This window comes from Andrographis paniculata, unplaced genomic scaffold, assembly GCF_009805555.1.
Source record: "Andrographis paniculata isolate CXL003 unplaced genomic scaffold, ASM980555v1 Contig61END, whole genome shotgun sequence".
Taxonomy (NCBI): Eukaryota; Viridiplantae; Streptophyta; class Magnoliopsida; order Lamiales; family Acanthaceae; genus Andrographis; species Andrographis paniculata.
Genome location: NW_026137597.1, coordinates 3605407 through 3619317, shown reverse-complemented (window position 1 = coordinate 3619317; position 13911 = coordinate 3605407). Strand labels below are relative to the sequence as shown.

Sequence of the window (13911 nt, the reverse complement as noted above, 5' to 3'; positions counted from 1 at the left end):
AATATCAATTACTGACGTTATTCAATTCCAAACTAAATTAAGCATAATAGAATTCAATTAATTCAAAAAAATTTCACTATAAAGAAATAAGTAGAAAAAGATCTATAACACCCCGGCCGGCTTAAACCGGAGCGTCACCGCCACGCCACACCAGAAGACTCTTTCATCAACCAACGAGTCCTACGTTAGGGCACTAAGGCTAAAATAATAAATACAAACAAGTACATAGGGATTTAAAATTAAAGCACACCGGCTTATCAATAAAATAAATAAAGTTTGAGTAAAAAGCATAAATTGGGAATAGTTCAAAAGGCATTAGTCTTTAAACATAATTAATTTCAAAAGCATTTTATAAGATAAAGTAGTTATCATTTCCCCCGACGATCATATGACGTGGATGCATCATTTAGGTATAATAGAAGCATCATCACCTACAAAAACGTTGTACGAAAAAGGTCAACACAACGGTTGAGTAAGCGCGATTAATCGAAGATAAATTAATACAGTATAATGCAACAAAATCATTTGAAGAAGATAATTGAATAAGATGACACGTATCACATATGGGTAACTCACACACACGAGTCTTTTAGCGTCTCCCTTATATCTCTTTTTCATTCTCAAATAATAGTGATGAGCACATCACAAAGAAAACTCCACTAGGCCTTAATTAGGGCCGGTTCGACCCGGTTTTCCAACCTTATTACTTCGTATGACACGTTACATAGTTACACATACATGCATAGGGTCACAACCTTCAAGAAAACCTCCACAATGTGTATCTAAGGGTTTGAAGCCCAAAGTACACGTAAGTCAATTTATTTATTAGTTTGGAAGGGGTGCCAAAGGGCCCACAACCCTCTAACCTCCAATATAACATACCAAGAAGGAATTGTACGCAATCGAACCCTCCACCACGGATGACGGTCAAAAGACATTTTTCATCGTGAATGACGGGCACCTCGGAATCACACAAAAAGGGAACCTGCCATCTCGATCCCTCCACCTAGCCCATTCGGGATCTAATTCGAGGTTAGCTCGTTATCCTAAAATACCAGTATACCCTAACGTGTTTGCAAGGCACAGAGGTGGAAGGCTATACCTTATCATCCAAACAATCGACGAGTTGATCAGACTCAACGGGTAGTTTCAATTACAAATTTGACCCAATACTCAATATGCTATTAGGCAAATTTCAAAAGAAGAGAGCTTTAAACACAAAATATTCCAATTCCCAAGGTTTAACCAACCAAAAAGTGGAATATTAAAACCCAACAAGTTCGTTATTATCTCACTTTATTTCGCCAAATAAACATTCAAAAAATATGTCCATCCTAATTGGCATAAATATTTTCCCAATAAAAACCATACCTAGGTTAGGGCAAAACTAGGGTTTCAAACTCATTCCACAAATTCTGCGATTTTCAATTTAAAATACTATAATAATCTTCATATAAGCCTTTGGAAACATTATAACCAACTTTCTAGAAGAAATTGGCAAAACCTAACACTTTTAGGGCAAATTAATTTTAAAATAATTTGAAAAATATCAATAGAAGGGGTCTAGGGGTTAGTACATATCACCTATCTAAGATTAATCCAACTTACCTTAAGTGAAAACACAAAAAGAAAGAGTTTTGGAGAAAAAGAACTCCAAGGAAGAAGAGGGGGACTGGCGCCGTGTCAGGCTGGCTGCTTCTCCTTTTTTATGTTATGTTATTTTATTTTCTTTTATACTTTATTAAACATAAAAGACTTGTCTATTTATTATTTATTTTACCCTACTTGGGCCCAAAATCAATTTTTCTCCAAATTTAAACCCAATTCCTTAATTTTCTTACATCAAAAGTCCAAAATAATATTGTCCGATTTCGGCGTCGGACTCCGGAAGGTCCTAGAAAACTTTCGGCGATTATTTTTATGGGGTATTACATCCTCTCCCCTTAGGACATTTCGTCCTTGAAATCGATCTGCACGTTCGGAGCTACCTCTAACAACTCCGGATACTTTTCTCGCATTTCTTGCTCGGTTTCCCATGTCTCTTCTTCAATCCCATGCCACGACCACACTACCTTCACCATCCTTATCTCACGGTTCTGCGTCAATCTAACTTTGAAGGGCACAATCTGAATAGGTTGCTCCAAGTACACCAAATCCTCCTGAAGATCCAAGACTTCCGGCTGAAGTATATGAGATGGATCAGTTATGTATCTTCTCAATTGAGAGACATGAAAAACATCGTGAACCTTTTTCAATGTCTCTGGAAAAGCCAACCTGTAGGCCACTTCTCCAATTTTTTCGATGATCTCGTACGGCCCTACATACCTTGGGCTCAACTTTCCCTTAATACCAAATCTCCTCACAGCCTTCGTCGGTGAGACCTTAAGTAATACCAAACCTTCTGGCGATCTTGGGCGGCTTTCATCTTAGCCTTGATATTACAAATCTGATTCATCATCTCTTCAATCATTTCGGGCCCCAATACAACCCTTTTGCTTAGGTCACTCCAACACAATGGCGTTCTACACTTCCTCCCATACAAGGCCTTAAAGGGTGCCATCTCAATGGTCGTTTGATGGCTATTATTGTAGGAGAGCTCCACCAGAGCCAACCGATCCTCCCATCGAGCTTAAGAATCCAATGCAAAAGCTCGCAACATATCTTCCAAAATCTAAATAGTGCGCTTAATCTGCCCATCGGTCATCAGATGAAAGGCCGTACTCATCCTTAACCAAGTACCGAACTCTTTATGAAGCTTTTGCCAAAAATGTGACTCAAAATGGGGGTTGCGGTCCGAGACAATCACCTCCGGAACTCCATACCTCTTTACCACGTACTGGATATACAACCTTGCCAACTTCTGCACGCTCCAAGTTATGCTTATCGGGATAAAAACTGTTGCTTTAGTCAATCGGTCAACAACTACCCAAATGGCATCGGCGCCTGATCTCGACTTTGGTAATCCGGTCCCAAAATCCATAGCAATCAAGTCCCACTTCCATTCTGGAACTTCCAAAGGTCTCAACAAACTCATAGGTGTCTTATGCTCTGCCTTGACCTGTTGGCAATTCAAACACTTGGCGACATACTCCACAATGTGTCTTTTCATACCGCGCCACCAAAAATACCCTTACAAATCTTCATACATCTTATCGCAACCGGGATGCACTGAATATGGAGAACTATTAGCTTCTTTAAGTATCTTTTCCTTAATATTCAACTGATCCTTTTGTACACACCATTTGTCTCGAAATCTTAGACTTACATCCCAACTAATATGGAATTCGCTTATTTCACCTTGTTGCACCCTTATCGCTAAGTTAAGTAAATCATCGTCATCAACCTAAGCTTCCCGAATCTCCCTCCGAATCTCGGGTTCAACTGACAAGGCACCCATATATCCTTCAATCACCATAGGACCCACTACCTCAATTTGTAGATTCTCGAACTCATGACACAACTCTACGGGTAATGTCACCGAACATACGTCATGACTTGACTTCCGACTCAAAGCATCAGCAACCATATTCGCCTTACCTTCCTGATATAAAATATCCAAGTCACAGTCCTTTACTAACTTCAACCACCTCCGTTGTCTCAGATTCAACTCTCTTTGAGTGCATGTATTTCAAACTCTTATGATCGGTGTAAATCTTGCAATAAACTCCATAAATGTAATGTCGCCATATTTTGTGAGCAAACACGACAGCCGCCATTTCTAAGTCGTGAGTCGGATAGTTCTCTCCATGCGATTTGAGCTGCCTTGAAGCATATGCTATCACCCTTCCATCTTGCGTCAACACACACCCCAATCATCGTCTTGACACATCACAATACACATCGAACTCTTGTCCATCTATCGGCAATGCCAACACCGGTGCAACCATCAACCTCCGTTTCAACTCTTGAAAAGCTTGCTCACATAATTTGTTCCACACTACTTTGACATTTTTCTTCCACAACGATGTCAATGGTCTTGCCAATCGTGCAAAATCTTGCACAAACCTCCGATAATACCCGACCAACCCCAAAAAGCTCCTAATCTCTATCTGCGTCTTTGGTCGGGGCCAATTTTCAATAGCGCTCACTTTTGATAGGTCGACCGAAACACCATCCCTCGAAATACATGCCCCAAAAATGTTACTTCGCTCAACCAAAATTCACACTTCAACAGTTTAGCATACAAGTGGTGCTCCCTCAATACTTGTAGCACTAATCTGAGGTGATTCGTATGATCGTCCTGGCTTGAAGAATATACCAATATATCATCATTGAAGAGCACAACTTATCCAAATATGGTCTGAAGACTCTATTCATCAAGTCCATGGAGGTAGCCAGAGTGTTCATCAACCCAAATGACATCAACGTAAACTTATAGTGCCCATAACGAGTTCGAAATGTTGTATTCAAAATATCGCCTTCTGAAATCCAAAACTGACGATATCCCGACCTCAAATCTATCTTCAAAAATACGTTTGCTCCTTTCAGTTGATCAAAGAGGTCGTCAATCCTTGGGAGAGGATTCTTATTCTTAACGGTAACTTGATTCATTTCTCGATAATCAATGCACAACCGAAGACTACCATCCTTCTTCTTAACAAACAGAATTGGCGCTCCCCAAGGATAATTACTCGGCCGGATATACCCTTTATCCAGCTGCTCTCGAAGCTGCTCATTAAATTCGGCCAACTCCTTAGGTGCCATACGGTAGGGAGCCTTAGACACCGGTTCTGCTCCTGGAATAATATCAATCATGGAATCTATCTCACGGTGAGGCGGCATCCCTGGTATCTCATCAGGATATACATCCGCAAACTCCTTTACCACGGGGATGTTCAAAAGCTGACTCTCATCTCCCAAGAAATCATGCGCTTCACATAGGAACAACGGGTGACCTTTACGAGTTAACTAATGTAAAGAGACAACATACACTATCTTAATCGATGAGCGATAAGGAATCTCCTCATACACAACTTCTCCACCACAAGTGCTCCTCACAAATATCTTTCTCCCACCAAAATCTATTCGGGCCTGATAGGTAGCTAACCAATCCACACCCAACATGATATCGAACTCCGCCAATTAAAGCTTCAAAATATTAGTAGGGAAAATTCTATGCCTCCGATCATGACAGACACTCCTACAAAAAGACAACTACAAGGCACTAGCTCTCCTGAAGGTAGCCTAATCTCTACCGAAACCTCTACTCGAGAATCTAATTCTAACTTCTTAGAACATTTACTTGATATGAAAGAAAGGGATGCACCGGAATAAAAGAGAATAACCACAGATAATGAATTCACCAAGAACTTACCAGTCAGGACGTCTCCCTGGTTCTCCACAGCTTGCCTTCTCGTCATGACATTTATGTGACCTCTCTCGCCACTTCTTCCTCCTCCTTTCGCATGCAGAGGTGCCACTGGCGACGTACGACCTTGTTGCTGCAAAACCATTGTCCTCTCAATCGCATTCGGAGCTCCAACTAACTTGAGACAAAACCTCTTGACATGTCCCGGCTCATGGCAGTAATAGCAAGTGATGGGCTTGCCATCCCAAGAAAATCCTGGATGAGATTTCCACATCGGCTACAAACAGTCGGACCGCCATGACTATCACTCAAATTCCCAGGGATGAATTTAGGGTGAGATGCATAAGGCGTACCCAAGAACCTCCCTGAGTGATCCTTTCGCCTATAGTTCTTCAAACGCTCACTCACATTCCCTTTTCCTTTATCTTCCCTGCGGACTTCTTCCCTCCGCTCATCATACGATATTTGATTTGCCCGATAGATGTTAGCTGCTTTCTTGTATGCCTTCTTAAGGGTCGACACATTGAAGCCATCTAAGAACCACTGAAGATCTCGATTAAGCCCACCAACAAATCTCGTCAATTTGCACCGATCGTTCACTGTCAAATCTGGAGCGTAGGCAGCCAATTCATTAAAACGCATGAAGTATTCTTCCACCGTCATAGTACCTTGCACCAAGGCACTAAGCTCATCCTCCTTTGCTCTTTGAATGTGCGGACGATAAAAGTGCACTCTTATCATCGCCTTGAAGGCCTCGCACGGCAATCCAAACAAATTGCTCCCGGAAGCCTTTTCATTATTCCACCACTTCTTGACCAATCCTTCCAAATAATACGCAGCTATCATAGTGTTTTATCCTTCTGGACATCTCACCACTTCAAATATCATCTCCAAACGATCCAACCATTCTCCCAAAATAGCCGGGTCTGATTGACTAGTGAAAGTCCGAGGACTATGACGTAACACTGCATCCACAACACTCCGGGGCTGCTGAGCGAATTGCCCCATAAACTGCCGAAAGATCTCCAACAGTGGGTCTGAAGGTCGAACGGGACTCTGAACTGGAGGCTCGGGGTTTTGGGATTGCCTACTCTCAAGCTCTTCATCGGAATCAGGTGCCACAGGTGGTTGACGAGCATGCCTAGGGGGCATCTTCCTAATTGAGTCTAGACCTAATAAGCTCCAATTAATCAAATAGCATTACCAATACACATAAACACACGGAATAAACATAAAATACAATGCATGCCATGAATGCACCCAAACCCGACTAAGCCCATGATCTAATTGATTTTAAATATTTTGAAATCTTCAAGTTTTATTAATCAAGAGGCATGAACCTTTAACCTAGATTCTGATACAAACTGTAACACCCCGGCCGGCTCAAGCAGGAGCGCCAACGCCACCCCACATCGGAAGGCTTGTTCATCAACCAACGAGTCCTACGTTGTGGCGATAAGGCTAAAATAATAAATACAAACAAGTACATAGGGATTTAAAATTAAAGCACACCGGCTTATCTACTAAATAAATAAAGTTTGAGTCTAAAATATAAATTGGGAATAGTTCAAAAGGCATTAGTCTTTAAACATAATTAATGAATTTCAAAAGCATTTTATAAGATAAAGTAGGTATCGTTTCCCCCGATGATCGTATGACGTGGATGCATCATTTAGGTATAACAGAAGCATCATCACCTACAGAAAGGTTGTAAGAAGAGGGTCAACACAACGGTTGAGTAAGCGCGATTAATCGAAGATAAATTATTACGGTATAATGCCACAAAATCATTTGAAGAAGATAATTGAATAACATGACAGGTATCACATATGGGTAACTCACACACACGAGTCTTTTAGCGTCTCTGTTATATCTCTTTTTCATTCTGAAATAATAGGGATGAGCACATGCCGAAGAAAACTCCACTAGGCCTTAATTAGGGCCGGTTCAACCCGGTTTTCCAACCTTATTACTTCGTACGACACGTTACATAGTTACACATAACACGCATAGGGTCACAACCCTCAAGAAAACCTTCACAATGCGTATCTAAGGGTTTGAACCCCAAAGTACACGTAAGTCAATTTATTTATTAGTTTGCGAGGGGCGCCAAACGACCCACAACCCTATAGTCTCGAATATAATATACCAAGAAGGGATTGTACGCAATCAAACCCTCCACCACGGATGACGGTCAAAAGACCTTTTCATCGTGAATGACGGGCACCTCGGAATCACCCAAAAAGGGAACCTGCCATCTCGATCCCTCAACCTAGCCCATTCGGGATCTAATTCGAGGTTAGCTCGTTATCCTAAAATACCGGTATACTCTTGCGTGTTTGCAAGGCACAAAGGTGGAAGGCTATGCTTTATCACCCAAACAATCGACGAGTTGATCAGACTCGACGGGTAGTTTCAATTACCAATTTGAGCCAATACTCAATATGCTATTAGGAAAATTTCAAAAGAAGAGAGCTTTAAACACAAAACATTCCAATTGCCAAGGTTTAACCAACCAAAAAGTGGATTATTAAAACCCAACAAGTTCGTTATTATCTCACTTTATTTCGCCAAATAAACATTCAAAAAATATGTCCATCCCAATTGGCATAAATCTTTTTCCAAAATACCATACCTAGGTTAGGACAAAACTAGAGTTTCAAACTCATTCCACAAATTCTACGGTTTTCATTTTAAAATACTATAATAATTTCACATAAGCCCTATGAGACATTACAATCAACTTTCTAGAAGAAATTGGCAAAACCTAACACTTTTAGAGCAAATTCATTTGAAAATAATTTTAAAAATATCAATAGAAGGAGTATAGGGATTAGAACATATCACCTATCTAAGATTAATCTCACTTACCTTAAAAGAAGAGACTAAAAGGAAGAGTTTAGGAAAAAAATAACTCCAAGGAATAAGAGGGGGGGCCGGCGTCATGTCAGGCTGCTTCTGTTTTTTTTTTTTTTTTTTATACTTTATTAAGCATAAAAGACTTGAGTCTTTATTATTTATTTTACCCAACTTGGGCCCAAACTCAATTTTTACTCCTAATTTAAACCCAATTCCTTAATTTCTTACACCAAAAGTCCAAAATAATATTGTCCGACTCTGGTGTCGGACTCCGGCAGGTCCCGGAAAACTTCCGGCGATTATTTTTACGGGGGTATTACAAGATCAATTTGACTCAAAATAATAAAAGTTACATGTCTCATACCTATATTAAGTCAAGAATTTTAATAATAATTATTTAAAGGTAATTATGAATAAGCTACACCAAAATAATTTAGACCCATATCATTTATGCAAAAACAAATTGCAGTATACACAAGTTATTAGAGCTATATATAAGTTTTGCCAACAAAGGTCGATAAATTAACTTATTAAATCTCAAATAAGTCAATTGAAAATTAAAGGTATTTCACTAACTAATTACACATACGGTTGATAATGACGGAGAGATGAATAACCAAACTATTCCACAAGATATTAAAACAACTAATGATGCACTAATATATAACCAAACTAAACAACATGCCCTAATGCTTAAAGAGACTAACCTACAAGTTACAACAAGAATCATACATGATTAGGACAAAACTAAGCTTTAAGAAATGAAATTAAGTTGCAGGGGATTAAATAGTCTATATTACAATAGTGTTTGATACTACTACTAATCTAAAAGTTTATCCTAATGGAGTCAAATTATGACTAAGCTATATGTTTAAAGAATCAAGGCTAATTTAATTTAAGGGGCCATTTGCTAACTAAACTAACAAGACTAATTTAGACCACACCAATTATTAACCTAACAGATTAATGCAAACAAAATATCAGCACTAAGCTAAGTATCTACTTACTAAGTAAGGGTATGCCAATCTAGTCAACTAGCAGCGAAAGATAGCAATGATACTAAAACAATATATAAACTTGACCTGCATTGAACCAAGTATACAGGAAATCAAGCTCAAAACCAGGCCAATTTAATTGAACTACAAAACACCTTAATTTATCAATGATCTGCAGCACGTAATCTAGTTCTAAAATACCGATTATGGCTAAAGGACTAATCGGGACTTCAGTACAAATACAAACAACTAACTAGACTAACTTAAGGAGGAGGCGAGTTATTCCAAACTAACTAATTAAATAACAATTATATTAGACATCGACTAAATTTGAATCCAAGCTTAATTAACAAGTTCTACACCTAAACAACTAAATAAACACAAAATTAACTTAGATTAATTAACTATAAATTTACAACAATACCAATCTAAGTTAATTAACGGTGCAGTCCATCTTAGCCAAGGAAATCCAAGAAACAGAACAACACAAACTATCCTACTGCAACAACCAAGGTTAAGGAACTAGGCAGAAATTAAACAATCTAAACCAATATAATTTAACCTACAACAATCAAGACATATACAAACAAACAATCAGCAAACAAGCTACATATATATATTATCAACATTCAAAGGCAAAAAAAACTTCCCATATTGCAGAATTTTTGGTGGTGCAGAATTTTGGAGGGGGGCTGAGGGAGGGGCTGATCTACTAAATCCTCACACTTGAACATTTTTTTGCCCTCGAACAATTGCGGTTGACATGAGGAGGAGCTACAGTTATACCAAATAATGATTCATGAGTAGCTTTTAATTTTTTCCTAAGCGTAATGCAACAAACAATAGCCACAAGGCTATTTAACCGAGAGAAAAGAAAAATCAGCACAGGGGTAGCGATAAAGCTAATTCTAACATCAACCGAAGTAAGACATGTTCAATCGTTAGGCCTAGTACACTCTACTCTTAATCGCCAAAATATAGTTCAAGGAATATCACAAAAATGAATTTATCAAGCATTGCAAATTGTCAGCAGCTTTAACTCAGATGCAGCTCCTATCACATTAATGTCATCTAAGCCAAAATTTAGACAAGAGGATGATCATGTCAAGCATGACAAAAAGTAGTCATATCAATCAAATTTGATGTAATGAACCGAATTAGTCATAAAATAGTTACAATCAGAATCCAACTACGAGCATCAGGCTAAATATATAAATATACATATATAACTAGAGATCAATCAAGCATATAAAAAAATTGAAGAATAGAAAGAAGACATGCAACACAGACACAAAAATATTACATTGATGTACCTTTGGAAATAATGGTAAGGTATCTAGGGCAGTTTTATCAAGATTCGTCTCTTTTTGTATTATCAAGGGCCAAGACTCTCTGGCATTTATAGTTTTAATGTCTTCAAGTGGCTATAAAAGATTTGTATGCAATAATCTAATCCTCTAGAGATTTATTAATATAAGATACATTATTTGAAAAAACATGGTATCATATTATAATATTAGCTAGGATAAATACTTCCATCTAGAGGTAGTGAAGGCTTCGAGGTGAAGCAGGGTGAGATCAACACAACTCCAACAACTCTTTTATTCCATACATTTACATACACCAATTAATTGCAAGAAATCATAATGCCAATATATGTTAGTTACAGGACCAATACATTTCTTCAGTGTTTAATATTATTCTCCTATAAGTTACTCAAATGTTAATGCTTAGATTTTCATACACAATCCTCATCTCTAAGTTTTCTCCACAAATATCCCACATCACAAAACCATATAAGTGTGATTGGATCTTGGAATTCAGCTCAACTAACAAAATTTTTTCATATTTCCAATTCTAACCTATAACATATTTTTTGCACAAAATCAGAACGACCCAAAGTAGCAACACAACATATAATTAAATGATTTTCAAAACAAGAGATTTGTAACTAGATATCAAACAAGCATTTTTTGCTGCTCTAAGGAAGTAGAACACCAAAGAAAACAACAATCAAAGAAATGGTAAGAACAACTTATCCTTCTTTCTTTCGCCGGAAAGCTCCAATCGATAACGATGGCGTCTTCTCCGGTATCTTCATCAATTGGCAACCATGAACGGAAGAGGTGGACAACGGTTGCTCTGGAGAAGAAGAAGTAAACAAAGAAGAAATGAAATGAAGAAGAAGAGGTGAAGAAGAAAACAAAGGAAGAAGGGGAGGAAGAGGAGAAAAAAGAAAAAATGGAAACGAAGAAGAAAAAGTAGGGGGAACAAGAAGGCGAGCAGCGGCATTAGGGTTTGGTGTTATATCGGGTTTGATTTAATTTTATTTTAAATTTTAATTTCAATTATTATATATTAATAGATAAATAATACAATAATTAGAAGAAATTTAAGATATTTTAATTATATCTATCAATTAATTTATAATTAGCAATGAAATTATAAAAAATAATAAATTAATTAGTTTAAGTTATAAAATTAAATTTTGTAGTTAAATGATAAATTTGAAATAATTGTATATAATTTTTTTTTATAATTATAATCTTAAATTTTTTGTTACCGATTGAATTTGCAAAACAAATATATATATTACAACATCTGACCTTATATGTAAATGGTTCTGATAAATTATCTAAATAAATATATATTTTTTAATTTTAAAATATTTTATATCGATTTTTTTATGTAAATACAAAATTTTAATATTAACTTATTTCTTACGGCTTGGCTGCGTAACAAATATATTTGATAACATCTCGTCCAATCATTAATAGATTTTATCCATGAATTTTGATACTTCGTTCTTGTACCATTCTTCAGTTTTACGTCATTATTAAACGCAATCGATATATTAACAAAAAGTAGTTCAATAATTATTACAAAACTCATTCAGCAAAGTATTGAATAAGCATTAACAATTGAATAAAGTAAGTTCATTAAACGGGATGGAATAAGATAATATAACCTATAAAATATGTAAAAACTAACGGTATAAAATAAGTGATTTAGTATTATGTTATACTACACTTCCATGAATGGGGTGGACTCGTGATTTTATGAGGGACTTATAAGGTGTAGATTTTTCTTCTTGGATTTGGGACCGAACGACCAACTCACCAATGTTAGGAGACTTTCGACGCAAGGCACTTCTTTATATCACGAGGGCTTCTCACAACTATAACCAATGTGTGATGCCATCCAGTACATGCTACCAACGAACCAGTCTGTGATAATAATGTTAGGACTTGGCCAAGTCAACACTAGAATGATATTTGTCCTCTTTGCGCTGAGCCCGCACGAATTTGTTTTTGGACTTTCTACAAAAGACCTCATATTAGTGGAGTTTATGTGAGACTTATAAGGTGTACATTTTTCTTTAAATCTTTCAATGTGGGACTTGGGTTGCACCCCAACAAGGTCATGAGTTTCAAACCCCCGACGCCTCTAGGTCTTGCCTGTCACAAGTTCGTCTAGTATGAGTTGCCTTGTCGGTCCTAATTTGCAAGCTATTAGATTCGGCCGGGGGTTTACCCAGAGCCACCCGAAGGGTAGTGACTGACGTACTTGTTTAGTTTTTGGAGGATTTTCTAATTAGCAAATTATTCGTTCATTTGGCCTATGTTCTGCCCACGTTTAGTGCAACAATGTCAGTTGCACACTTCTAGTTGTTACCAAGTCATGAATAAAGTGACACTTTATTTCAATATATTTTGTCTGGGCATGCATTATTGTATTTTAGCAATTGCCACAGAAGATGAACTATCACAATAAGTCACAATTAGCCCTTCCTACGGTTGATTAAAAACTTCAAGGATTCTTCATAACCAAACGTTTTGATATCCAGCCGTTGCATCAACTTCGTACTCAGCTTCCGCGGAAGATAAAACAACAGTAGATTGTTTCTTTGAAAGCCATGACTAGACCAGCTCCAAAACTGAAACAATTTTCAGAGGTACTTATTTTGTCGCCCAGTCACTGTTGGTAAATCCTTCAAAAATAAACTTTTCAATTGTTGTGTACCAAATTCCATAGTCTTGATTACCGGTATGATAACAGAAGATTCGTTTCGCTACTCTATAATATTGTTTTTTGTGGCAATTCATAAATCTGGAAACTAATCGCACATGAAATGCAATGTCAAGCCATGTCTGTCTTGAATATATATCAACCAGGCAAGAAAGCTCCTAAATTGCCTTGGATCTGCTAATCCAGTACCATCACCAATACTCGATTTTTCATTTGAATTGATTGAAGTAGCCACTGTTTACATTGGTCCATATAAAGTAGCTTGATCACATTAGACAAATATTTTTGTGAGAAACAAGTAGGAACTTGCTTAACTTCCAGCCGAAGAAGAAAAAATGTAGCTTTCCCGTATTATTCATCTCAAACTAATTCATCATAATTTTTTATTTTTTATTTTTTTTCATTCATATATTGATGTTGCACGTACATGTATACACAAAAATATAAACATAAATACTAATAATGACTACCTTCCAAGGCTTCCTATTTTTATGTACATATCAGTTCACTCAAACTTCATTCTAATCCACTTGATTTAGGGACTTAATCTATCTTTTCGTACCAAGCTCTCGGAGGTTGCTTGAATCCATGAAGTGCCTTGTATAAGCAATAAACTTTGTCTTTCTCTTCTGCACAATAAATCATTCCCGGTGCTGAACATAAATTGTTCTTTTAGATCACCATTGAAAAAAGGTAGATTTTACATCAAACTGACAAATC

General features: G+C 37.2%; 1 protein-coding gene across 1 annotated transcript; it reads right to left on the bottom strand.

The window, feature by feature from the left end:
* Positions 1-301: 301 nt before the first annotated feature.
* Positions 302-6203, bottom strand: LOC127260309 (uncharacterized). The gene is made up of 2 exons (XM_051288028.1): positions 5315-6203; positions 302-431 (listed from the first exon to the last, which is right to left on the bottom strand). The coding sequence occupies exon 1, from the start codon at positions 6152-6154 to the stop codon at positions 5483-5485; it is 672 nt and encodes a 223-aa protein (XP_051143985.1). The 5' UTR covers positions 6155-6203; the 3' UTR covers positions 302-431; positions 5315-5482.
* Positions 6204-13911: the final 7708 nt, after the last annotated feature.

Excerpts from the sequence above, each read along its gene's own strand:
- LOC127260309 (XM_051288028.1), bottom strand. The coding sequence starts at position 6,154 with ATGATAGCTGCGTATTATTTGGAAGGATTGGTCAAGAAGTGGTGGAAT.